Consider the following 11,361-nt stretch of genomic DNA (forward strand, 5'->3'; position numbering starts at 1 on the left):
TTGGAACCATCATCTGTTTTCTCTTCGGTCACGCTCGGTTGATTTCTCTAGTCGGCACACTCATTTCCTCCATTACCCGGGCTGTACGGCGGCTTGGCACTTGTGCTGTACGTAACAAGTCACGTGACATGACGCTGCGGCTGTGATTGGTTCGGCTCTGCGCTACTTAATTTGGATTGGCTGTTTTTTTTGTTTTGTTTTGGGGGTTTTTAAGAGGACAAGAGCGGCGAGGTCTATCGCAATAGTTTAATTTTTCTATCGAGAAAAAGTTATATCGCGATACATATCGTTATTGTTCTATCGCCCAGCTCTAAATGCAATCCAATATTATTATTTGTTACTCCAGAACCACGATCGTCTCCGAGCTCTTGTACCTCAAACAGGACGTAACCAAATCCTTTCCCCAAGCCCGAGTTCTTGTCTCGCACCAGTCGCACCGCCTCCACTGTCCCGCACTCTTCGAAATGCCTTCGAAAAGTCAGCTCGTTGATGTCTGCAGACACAGCAGGTTGGCTTGAGCTTCAAACTACTCACTCATGGACAACTACACCTTTACCACTGTCTGGAACTCTACAGACGAACTCACCAAATGAGAGATTCCCCACGAAAACAGAACGCTTGTGGTCGTGCTGAAAGAGAACAACAGGATTTCAGTTTAACTCCCAGGAGACAGATACAGCAGAGCATTCTGGGACGTCTGCTGACTCACAGATGAGCTGTCGGCCACTCTGTCCACTCGGATGTGAAAGTCTTTCTCTATCTCCATGCCATTCCTGTGAGGGCAGACAGACAGAGCTCTATCAGCACGTGTATGTTTGGGTCTTACAGCATTAGCAGGTTTCAGGAGGAGCGTCTGACCTCTCCAAAGCTTTGGTGATGCCATCTTCATCTTTAAACACTACGTAGGCATTGATGCTCTGCTTCTTTGGGTGGACTTTGCGCCTGCGAAGTGAAAAGAAGCTCTTTGGTACAAATGGAAAGGAGTCAACTGAAACCATACTATTAGTTTGTTGGTGGAACCTAGTGAAAGCTCAGGATTAAAAAATAAACAACTCTTAGAAACTCACTTGATAGCAGCTACTTTACGAGACATGGAGGGGTCCTCTCTGACCTGTTGGAATGAAACACAATGTTACTGAAGACGAGAAGCTGCAGCAACCTGGCGACTCTCTCTTTCTTTCAGAGGTGTTTTTACCACAGAGCGAAAGCGAATAGATTCGATGGATCCTTTATCCCTGAAGAGGCTCCGCAGGGTCTGAGAAGGAACAAAAAAGGTTGCCAGTCTTTGAACTTCCACATTATTATTGTCCTATAAATACTGCAATTATTGCACAACAAGCAATTTGCACGTCTCCTGAAAGATCTTGGAAAGAGCCACAGTACAGTTGTGTTTTCACTCTGTCACATAAACACCTGCTAGAAGCTAAAACGTCCAACAAGCGTTTCCAGAGGTTGCAGATCAGACCGGCTGCCTCAGCTTAGCCAGTTTCTCCTTGTTATCGTCCCACAGCTTCATCCACAAGCCTCAGTCTGAGGTCAGACCGTTGAGGCTCAATACTGACTGTGTACAGCGTCTCAGTGCATCTAAAGTGTCATCTGACTCATGACCATATTTGCTCCTGTTACTGCGCCTACGTGACTGAACGAGGGTCATTTAAAACAAACACGGCTGTGTCTCGTCTTCTCCATTCTCCACATAAGGAGAAACAGCGAGGTGGCTCACAGAGGAAGGAGTGGCGCCTGGCTGCTGAAGCTAACACGCAGGGAAACTGACACTAAAGAGAAACTCCAGTACTGTGTTAGTCTGCACCTCAGCACTAAACTACACTGCATGTTACGTCCATGTAGTTTATGGATGCAGACTGCTAGTGTCAGATACAGTCAGACGGTCACTATGGATACAGGTGGGTAAAACAAAGAAACTAAATAAACCTTCTTGGTGCAGCTGATGGGAAGGTTGCCGACAAACACAGTCCTTTTCTTCTTCAAGGTCTCCTGCGCCTTGCTGGCCTTCAGCCTCTGTCTCTTCATCACCCAGTACTCTGTGTCGTTCTCTCTGCCCGACTCGGAGGTTTGTCTCTTCCTCTTCCTGTTGGGTTTTTCTGGCCCGTCCTCATCCTCGTCTGCCTTTTGTAAACCACTCTCTCTGAAACCAGCAAATTCAAATGAACACTTCAAACAAATGGGTTTGAGAAGAGACTTGAATCAAGAAAAAACTGGGGAAAAAGAAATTAACACTCACCTTTTTTCCAGCTCCTGATTGGCTGCTGATTTCTCCTTAGCTGGCTGCTGCTTCTTCTCCTGGCGTGGCTGACCTTTGACCTGTGGGCTTTTCTGCTTCTGCTCTTTGGTTTCTGTGCTTTTTTGAACCGGCTGCCATCATAACACAAAAAGACACTTCAGTCATTTCCTCCCTCTTAAATAATCCATTAGCATTAGAGGCGCTCACTAAAAGTTTGAAAATAAAACGCACAAACTCTAATAAAGAAAAACACTTCAAGCTCAGCGAAGGTTAATGCACCTCTGCGCGTCTTAAAGACACCTTACAATAAATAAGTCATGACACACAATAGAAGAAGACAGATTTTCTTGGTTTTTACAGATTTGGTTTCGACTGGTGGTCAAACACGCAGTCACAGACGGGCTGGTTGTGTGCTGCGCTCACCAGAGGCGCAGGCTTGAACAGCAGCGCTGTGGATGCTGCTGCTGTGCTGAATAAAGCCGACAGGGATCCAGAGGCTGCAGAGTTCTTCTGGAATAAGCTTCCTGACACCTGACCCACTGTGTAGTCAGCTGACTGTTGTCCTGGCGACACCTCTCTGCAGAGGACAGAAACACTGAAGTTAACAGGCGATAACGCTTTTTGTGCCATATTTAGTTGAGCTGGCACAGCTGTGTGCTCGTTCATATCTGTACACAAAGAAGCAGGGAAGTCTTGGGTCACTCCTTCAGCTACAGAGACCCTCCTACGCTGCCCTTTGTAACTGTTGGATTCGGAGAAATCCAAAGGATCCAGGACACAGAAGTCCATCGCCGAACTTCTGGAGTGGATCTGGGTTCCTGCTCAGTTGGAGCTCATGGCTCCTCCAGCAGACAAACAACCGAGTGAAAAACCTGGACCCTGCGGGGGTCTACTGCTGATGCTGGCTTTGTTTCTTTGGGAGCACCGGTCCCCCCAGATCGAAGGCTCAAGTCTGAGTTCTGAACGTTATCTCACTAATCGTCGTGATATTTTCACTCGTGTTATTAAAGTGTGTGTAAACAAACCTGTTGTGGGCTTTCTTCTTCATGGCTTCCCCTCTTCTTTTTTATCTGGAATAAATGTTTACTGAATGGCCTAAACTCCAGTAAACCTTACAACACATCCACACGTTTTCTATCCGAGTGGACCGCTGTCCTACTTCGAAATATTCCCCATAGGAACACGGCAAAGCCCCACAAAGGTTCCTATGCTTTTTCTAGCTTTAGGCTGATTTGGTACCGTATAACTAAACTGGGGTGATTTATAGGAAAGGACCAGACACACGTAACGTGTCAGTGAGTATATTTCCTTCGTGGTATAATTTCCTTTTAGAAAAAGGTTTGTGGGAAACCGGTGCGACGTTGAAATAGGTCCCATCCGGTGACGCAGCTGCAGGATGTTTTGGTGGGGGCAGGCTGAGTGACTGTTCCGCAGCAAACGCGACATTTATCAAAGGTGTGTATGATTTTACATTAAGTTTGCATTTTTCAAACATTACATGTTTCTCATTTTTCAGAAAGACACAATAAGCTATCCAAACAGTGACATACCGGAAATGTGCAGTATTTACTTATTACACTTAAATGTAGCGTAAGCTGCTTCCTGTTGGAGAAGAACTACAGAGTGGCTCTAGTTTTTTATTTCGTAGCTTCCATGGGAGTAGACGAGGCGGAGGTGCCGGTGGATGCGGTGGGTAAGCGGGTGTCCTGCGGCGGGGAGCGGGCCACAGTGCGCTACTTTGGACCTGTACCCCCCACAGCAGGTAGGACCCGGGTTGTACCTCTTACCTCATCACGCATAGATGAACATCATAAACCGCGAACACATAGAGCCAGTCGGTATGACAGAAAGACTTTGATCATGAAATGTTTGCTACGAGCATCATACTGACTGCAGGCCTACTTGTTGTTCCTAGAGTATTTAAAAGTAGAATGGGAGGCAGAGCCTTCAGTTTTCAGGCCCCTCTTCTGTGGAACCAGCTTCCAGTTTGGATTCAGGAGACAGACACTATCTCTACTTTCAAGATCAGGCTTCAAACTTTGCTTCAAACTTTCCTTTTTGCTAAAGCATATAGTTAGGGCTGGACCAGGTGACCCTGAATCCTCCCTTAGTTATGCTGCAATAGACGTAGGCTGCCGGGGATTCCCATGTTATCAGGTCACTCCTCCAGTTAATCGTTAGTAATTATTACACGATTATATCACTGTAGGTCTGTCTCCAATAGTCTTTTCTTCACCACCACCAGTTGCAGCAGATTACAGCCTGGTTGTGTCGGAGGTTTCTTCCTGTTAAAAGGGAGTTTTTCTTCCAAATGTCGCCAAGTGCTTGCTCATAGGGGTCATAGGGCCCAGCTGCCTCACATTTGTCATTTAACATATTGATCAAACTTATATTTTGATTAAGAATAAATATGATTGACTTTTAGCAACAGTGTACCGAGACAAAGCCTGTGTCATTTCAAACCCAACAGACTGGACGCAGAGAGGGAGGAAAGCTGGGAGGGGGCGGGGCTTTTTCCTGTCCCCCTCTCTCGATACATGTCCAGTCCGAGTACACGGATGAAATCACACCGATGAAGCAGATTTAACCACATGCTTGCATCACTGCATTGCCATTAGTATAGCTGTGTGTTTGTTTTGTGGTTTGTAGGTCTGTGGCTGGGTGTGGAGTGGGACAACCCCGACAGAGGCAAACATGACGGCAGCCACGAGGGAGTGCAGTATTTCACGTGCAGGTAAAGTGCTCAAGCGTGCTTTGCCTGCACGCCTCCTGTGAGATAATTACTTTATAAAGTCTTCTGTGAAAATGTCCTGATACGTTCCCTTTGTTCTCAGACACCCCACAGGAGGCTCCTTCGTCCGTCCGGCAAAGGTGAGCTTTGGAGTGGACTATCTGACCGCCGTGCGACAGGAGTACAAGATCGACTCAGAGGAGGTGCTGAGTGAGGAGATCTCCATCTCCAAGAAGAAGCTCAAGTGGGGGAACATCAAGGAGCGTGGGTACGATGCTGTGTGGTCAGGAGAAGAGCGTCACACAGCTGTGCTATTAGAGCAAAATATCATAAGGATGTTATCAGCTTCAGTTCTGTCGCCTGGTAGTTGTTGGTAGCATCCACCTGCAGTAATGCATGTGTTATGACGATCAGCTGAGCTGCAGAGTCAGTGCTGATGAAGCGAGGAGGAAGATGAAAGTCACCTGAGACACAGCTCACACGTCTAAGGTTTTATATAGTCAGACATCATAAAATCATCAGGTCTCATAACTAAGTAAACACAGCCTGAGATGAACAGCAGCACCGAGTCATTACTGTGTGAATCCAGCCTCTGGGGTTCGTTTGGTCTGTGTCTCAGGATGTGTTTCGTCACAGTCTGTGAGCTGTTCCCACAGTCAGATCCAAGACATCAGTTACATGTGTGTCCACTCAGAAACAGTCACAGCCTTTGTGTTCACAGTTTTCCCTCCTGTTATAAACCTGCACACTTTGTATTGTGTGTCTGTGTGTGTGCAGTTTTGAGAGCCTTCCCTCAGTGCTGCTGAGCCGCTCTGACGTGAGCTGGTCTGGTGCTGATGGGGAAATCAGGACCACAACTCCCAGTATCCTTCTACAGACTTGCTTTACTGGCACTCAGGATGTGTGAGCTTCACAAAGCGTTCCCATTTCTCAGAGTCTGTCAGGTTGTGATTGCGAGCAGTGTGGATGCGACACCTTAACCATGCTGATCAGATGTGGAGTGGCTGGACCTGACTGGGACTCTGATGTCGTGCTGGGAGGATGTGGCCACCATCAGCCAGCAGCTGGACAGACTGGAAGGACTGCAGCTCAGGTGTGGGTGTGTGGGACGCTTTGTTTGGCCTCGCTTTCCTTCCACTCAACATTGTGTTGTGTTTCTGTCTTCAGTTACAACAGACTCCGTTTGCCCCCTGACCCCTCGGCTCTACGCCACGCTTTCTCAGCCCTCAAAGTCGTCGTGCTCAACGGCTGCCAGCTCACCTGGCCACAGGTACGCAGCGCTGTGGCACTTATATTTACTTTTGTGTTTCAGCTCCGGGGTAACATTCACATCAAACATCAAACTAACTTAAAGTCTAAAGAAAGGAGAATTTAAAGCGTTCCCTCTTTTTCTGTTCTCTACCACTCACATTGCTGCGTTCAGTCATTTTCTTTCTGTCATGTTTCTTCTCCTCTTCCCGCTGAACCTGCTTCTGGCTCGAGTCTCTTCCTCTTCAAAGGGAGTTCTTCCTCCCCGCTGAGGCCAGATTCTCGTGGGTCGTCCGTTCTCATCATGGACAGTGTTGGGTCTTGAGATGATGAACTGCTTCTGTTTAAATGAAATCTCTTTTCCGCCTCTGATCTTGCTTTCCTCTCAGATTCTGGAATGCGCTCCCATGTGGCCACAGCTGGAGGACCTGTGTGTGGAAGAAAACAGCATCACAGAGCTGCAGAGGTAACACTTTATCATCATCATCATCTTCTGTGTGCCCTGCCTTGCCTTTAGATGTGTGTGTTTTCAAAGCTGCCTGAAACCAGCTGTGCTGTGTCTGTTTACAGGCCTGAGGGACTGCTGCAGTCGCTGAAGAGTCTGAGCTTGTCCAGTAATCCTTTGGTGCAGGACAGCGTGCTCAGTTTATCTGCTCTGCCCAGGTACAGTACAAAGTGTCAGCCACGCGTCGATGTAACGTGCTGCACGTGCTTGTGTCCAGTGTGAGTTCATCCATGCAGACACGTTTGCAGCTCCACTGTCAGTTAACCTGATGCTGAGCAGCATGCGTGCGTTTCTCTGACTGCGTGTGAGGACTGCTCCGTCCTGCAGCAGCACGAGTGGGAAACATGCCATTTATTTTCTGTAACCTTTAAATATCATAGAAAATGTTTCAGGTTCTCTCACTGAGTCGGGTCATGTCTGTACATGTGTGCTGCGCTCAGCTGTGAACCCTGTCCGGCTGCTCTGTTTCTAGACTGCCATCCTCAGCCCTTCTGTTGAACTGCAGTCCTCTGTATATTTAGCTAGCTAGCTCTAGCTCATGTTAGAGCAGCATCTTGTCAAAATATATGGAAACAGCTGTGTTGCTAGGCAACCCAGCGGCCACAGCAGGGATTTTACCCCGCCCCCTGCAGCTCTAGGTGGAAGTGGTGATCCCACACACCCCAAAAACCAGTACTTGATCTGATTTTAGGAGGGATTTTTACGGCGTTTGCACCATAGTCACAGTTTTCTGTTTGTTGTTTAATAAAAGCAGCTGGAGTGAGTCTGGTGTGTTTCTCGTGGCAGGCTGGAGCAGCTGAATTTATCCAAGACCGGACTGTCTGTCATTCGGTTTGAAGATGCTGCCCCCGGTAACGACACAGTTTCCAGCCTAACAGCATCTGTTGTCCTTTTGTGTGTGTAGAACAGCTTTCTGTGCGACTGCAAACGTGTCAGTGACAGTCTCTGCTCTGCAGGGTCTCACACAGCCGCGTATGCAGCGCTGAAGAACCTCAACCTGGACCACAACAGCATCACTGAGGTCAGTGTGTTCCTGCACCAGCACACGGCTGCGGGTGGTTAACCAGAACTGTGACCGACGTTTCACTGGAACACAAACATCTGCAACATTGTTCTGTGGTTACAAAACTAACAAACATCAAACATGCCAGAAATAACTTTAGCTTCAGTTTAGTGAAACGTGTTGCCATAGAAACGGTCAACAGCTGCGACTGTGTCTGTTTGTGTTGTTGTAACTGTTGTTACACTGGTGTAAGTGTACTTCTGTAGACTGGAGTGAAGCCAGTCTGGAAGCTGTCTAACACTGCAGTGCTGTGGGCGAAGGCTGCACTGTGACACACAGCAGCAGCTCCAGACTGCGTGATTCATGCAGTCACTGTTACATCCAGCGTGGGTGCTGAGGCTGTCTCCACGTTACGCCGGCTCGGTCGTGTCATTTTTGTTCTTCTCTCCAGCTTCGTGATTGGACGTTATTTAAAATAAACTCTACGCCAGTTTAAAGGAAGTGTTTCTCTTTTTCTCACTTAGTGGTTTGTGGTGAACGAGCTGGCCAAACTTCCCAGTTTGGTCCGGCTTTCTTGCCGTGGCAACAAGCTGGTGAGCAGGGATGGAAACCCGAAAACAGCCAATCAGATGCTGATCGCTAAACTGGGACAGCTGGTTGTGCTGAACAGCTGCGAGGTGAGCTCGATTGTGAGGACTCTGCCGATGCTTTGGAAACGTGCGGACGCTGTGTCCTGACACGTCTTCAGATTGCTGTGTGACAGATTAGAGCGCCGCAGAGCCCCGCCTCTTGTGTATGAGTTCTGGGCATCATGTCGGTGCTGTCCTGTGCTCAAGCTGCTGGGCTTTCCTTCAGATTCACGCTGACGACAGGAGGGGAGCGGAGCTCGACTATATCAAGATGTTTGGAGAGGAGTGGCTAAAGGCGGGTGGGCGGAGTCAGCCCAGCCCTCAGTTCATCTGTGAACACCCTCGTTATCAGGCCCTCATCAGCAGTAAGTCAGGCTGTGGGGTCAGATGACCTGAGACAGCTCCAGCTTTATTATTACTGACATGGTCTCAGTCACTAACTCCATGTTCCTGTTCCTCAGAGTATGGTGCTCCTGAGGAAGGCGAGCTGAGGAAGCCGGAGCCTTTTGCCCTGAAAAATCAGCTGTTAAGTAAGTCCCGCCCCTTTCTGCTGTCTGAGTGGCTCCACGAATGAACGTGAATCAAAGACTGTTTCATTGTCCTTCCTTCATCAGAGATTACCTTTGTGTTTCCGGACGATGCTAACCGCAAACCACTGGAGAAGAAACTTCCAGGTACGAGCTCAAAGCCTCGACTCTCATTAGATTATCAGCGCTCTCATCTGTCTGTGGAGCTCTGCACATAACCAGTGGCATGTGTTTCTGTACTGTAGCCTCCATGGTTGTGCAGAAGGTGAAGGGCCTGCTGTACAGGCTGCTCAAGGTCCCTGCAGCAGATCTGAGGCTCACCTACACCAGCCCCAAGGTAGCACACTCAGTAAAGGCAGGAGCCCCGTGGCCTTCACAGAGAGCAGCACACACGTTCAGTCTGAACATGCCACTGTGGGACAGTAAAATGTTCTTGCTCTTATAGATGGTGGGGACAGAGTTCGAGATCGACAGTGACCTGAAAACACTGCAGTTTTACTCCATAGAGGATGGAGACCAGGTGCTGGTGCGCTGGTCCTGACCCAGTCCAGGTCTTGAAGACCCACAGGAGGAACAGAGGAGAGACCTGTTGAAATGAGATGGAGACTCACATGAGCTGCTTCTGTGCACAGCTGCACGCCACTGTATTTGTTGATGCCTCATTTCAAACATGACAGACACGTTTTATTTTTGTTGTGGTTCCTCTGACGCTGCATCGCCAGCATTACAGGCAGAGATGCAGACTGAACCATGAAGTGTTAGTGTCTGGTCTGTAAATGGAAACAGCAAAGTGATGCTGAGAAATCAGAGGACAAACACTGAGTGGAGTGTTTCAGTCAGGCTCAGTGTCAGCTGGTAATAAACCACCATGGTGCAGATCGTTATTAGTGTGAATGCTGATTAAACATTGACAGCACTGAGACTCTGTTTTTATTCTGCTCTCTCTCAGCACCGTTCATCCTCCTCTGTGGGACGTGTTTATAGTTTATTTATTTATATAGCACATTTAATTACAACAGGAACTTCGACCAAAGCGCTGTGCAAGAATACAACATACCAAGGTAACTTATACTACTGATAGCAAACACCAAATATGAATTAACAAATAACTCTCATGCTGTATTAAAAGCCAGTAAATAAAAATGTGTTTTAAGATAAGATTTAAAAGACTGACAGTAGGAGCCTGTCTGATGTGTAGGGGCAAATTATTCCACAGCTTGGGCGCTACGACTGCAAATGCTCGATCGCCTCTGTGAACCAGCCTCGACCTTGGTACGGCTAAAAGCAAAAGATCACTTGATCTAAGAGATCTAAGGGGGGTCAGACAAACAGCCGGGAGCCTGTCCATTCAGGGCTTTGTAAGTCAACAGTAACATTTTAAAGTAAATTCTGAAGTGGACATAAAGCCAATGAAGGGAGGCGAGCACCGGGGAAATGTGTTCACATCTTTTGGTACGTGTCAGAAGACGAGCTGCAGCATTCTGGACCAACTGCAGCCTTGGGTCTGGCTAACTCCAGCATATAAGGAGTTACAATAGTCCAGCTGGGATGTAATAAAAGCATCAATCGCCCGTTCAAAGTTTTTAAAAGATAAAAATGATGTCACCTTGCATAAAAGCCTCAGTTTGAGGAAAGACCGCTGTACGACTGAGCTAATCTGTTTTTCAAAGGTGAACTTGCTGTCAAATATAGCCCCCAAATTTTTGATAAAAGGCTCAAGACTGTGCAGGTTAAAATGGGAGGTGCTGGGATTGCCGCTCGGTCCAAAAAGATCACTTCAGTTTTGTTCTCACTGAAGTTAAGGAAGTTAGAGGCCATCTGGGATGTAACTTCACCGAGACACTGAAGTAAGGGTTCTAGTGAGGCTGCACTGTTGCCCTTCAGCTGAAGATAGATCTGAATGCCATCAGCATATGAATGAACAAATGTTATATTTTCTAAAAATGTGCTTGTGTTTTTGGCATTTCTAACTTAGAGGTTTTTTAAATATTCTACTTTATTCAGCATAAATGTATAATGTATCTAAGCGGGGAGACTCTTCACTTCTACTGGTTCTACATACATTCACCTACAGACAGCACTCAGCCTCTAAAACCCTGGATTCATCTTCAGCAGACGGGTGGGTGCTGCTGGAGTCAGCTGATGACTTTTAGATTCATCTTCTCTGATTGTATGATCAGAGCTGACACCTGTCTGTAGTGGATCCTCCCACATGTTATCAAAGCCCTAACTATTTTACTGTTCGTATGATGCCAGTTCTGCCCTTTCTCTGTCTCACACACACAGAGACATATTCAGCTACTTTCCACCTGTGAACTTCAGCATTCAACAGTCCTGCACACACTCTCTGTGTTTCAGTTCACACCAAAGGTTTGGTTGTTGACATGTTCAAGTTCAAGTTCAAGGTTCTTTATTTGTCACATGCATAGTTATACAAGTATAACACACAGTGAAATGTAGCCTGACACGCTCCTCG

At 47.3% G+C, this 11,361-nt stretch overlaps 2 protein-coding genes across 2 annotated transcripts in view; one reads left to right on the top strand and one right to left on the bottom strand.

Annotated features, from left to right (window-relative positions):
* Nucleotides 1-3,426, bottom strand: part of rbm34 (RNA binding motif protein 34) — a 5,963-nt gene extending 2,537 nt beyond the window's left edge. The window contains exons 1-11 of the mRNA XM_005753284.2: nucleotides 3,268-3,426; nucleotides 2,666-2,819; nucleotides 2,345-2,373; nucleotides 2,243-2,302; nucleotides 1,933-2,146; nucleotides 1,196-1,255; nucleotides 1,068-1,111; nucleotides 859-942; nucleotides 710-773; nucleotides 587-629; nucleotides 375-493 (exon numbers count right to left, since the gene is read on the bottom strand). Coding sequence (XP_005753341.1) covers nucleotides 375-493; nucleotides 587-629; nucleotides 710-773; nucleotides 859-942; nucleotides 1,068-1,111; nucleotides 1,196-1,255; nucleotides 1,933-2,146; nucleotides 2,243-2,302; nucleotides 2,345-2,373; nucleotides 2,666-2,819; nucleotides 3,268-3,290 — 894 coding nt within the window. The 5' untranslated portion in view covers nucleotides 3,291-3,426. The remainder of the gene's footprint in view (nucleotides 1-374; nucleotides 494-586; nucleotides 630-709; nucleotides 774-858; nucleotides 943-1,067; nucleotides 1,112-1,195; nucleotides 1,256-1,932; nucleotides 2,147-2,242; nucleotides 2,303-2,344; nucleotides 2,374-2,665; nucleotides 2,820-3,267) is intronic.
* A 185-nt stretch (nucleotides 3,427-3,611) lies between these two features.
* On the top strand, nucleotides 3,612-9,807 carry tbce (tubulin folding cofactor E). The gene is made up of 17 exons (XM_005753270.1): nucleotides 3,612-3,697; nucleotides 3,891-4,004; nucleotides 4,892-4,976; nucleotides 5,077-5,241; nucleotides 5,751-5,836; nucleotides 5,967-6,066; nucleotides 6,141-6,243; nucleotides 6,611-6,687; nucleotides 6,792-6,884; nucleotides 7,513-7,577; nucleotides 7,683-7,747; nucleotides 8,254-8,406; nucleotides 8,585-8,723; nucleotides 8,820-8,888; nucleotides 8,973-9,032; nucleotides 9,131-9,222; nucleotides 9,331-9,807. Exons 2-17 carry the CDS (start codon nucleotides 3,896-3,898, stop codon nucleotides 9,424-9,426), a joined length of 1,557 nt encoding a protein of 518 aa, XP_005753327.1. The 5' UTR covers nucleotides 3,612-3,697; nucleotides 3,891-3,895; the 3' UTR covers nucleotides 9,427-9,807.
* The last annotated feature ends 1,554 nt before the right edge of the window (nucleotides 9,808-11,361 follow it).

The sequence above is a fragment of the Pundamilia nyererei genome, unplaced genomic scaffold (assembly GCF_000239375.1).
Source record: "Pundamilia nyererei isolate P.nyererei 1_Seehausen unplaced genomic scaffold, PunNye1.0 scaffold00417, whole genome shotgun sequence".
Taxonomy (NCBI): domain Eukaryota; kingdom Metazoa; phylum Chordata; class Actinopteri; order Cichliformes; family Cichlidae; genus Pundamilia; species Pundamilia nyererei.

Bases quoted from the DNA above. Each gene is read 5' to 3' on its own strand.
- tbce (XM_005753270.1), top strand. From the start codon at position 3,896: ATGGGAGTAGACGAGGCGGAGGTGCCGGTGGATGCGGTGGGTAAGCGG. The intron at 6,067-6,140 runs GTGTGGGTGTGT...TTCTGTCTTCAG, and splicing joins CTGGAAGGACTGCAGCTCAG to TTACAACAGACTCCGTTTGC. The intron at 7,578-7,682 runs GTAACGACACAG...TCTGCTCTGCAG, and splicing joins GTTTGAAGATGCTGCCCCCG to GGTCTCACACAGCCGCGTAT.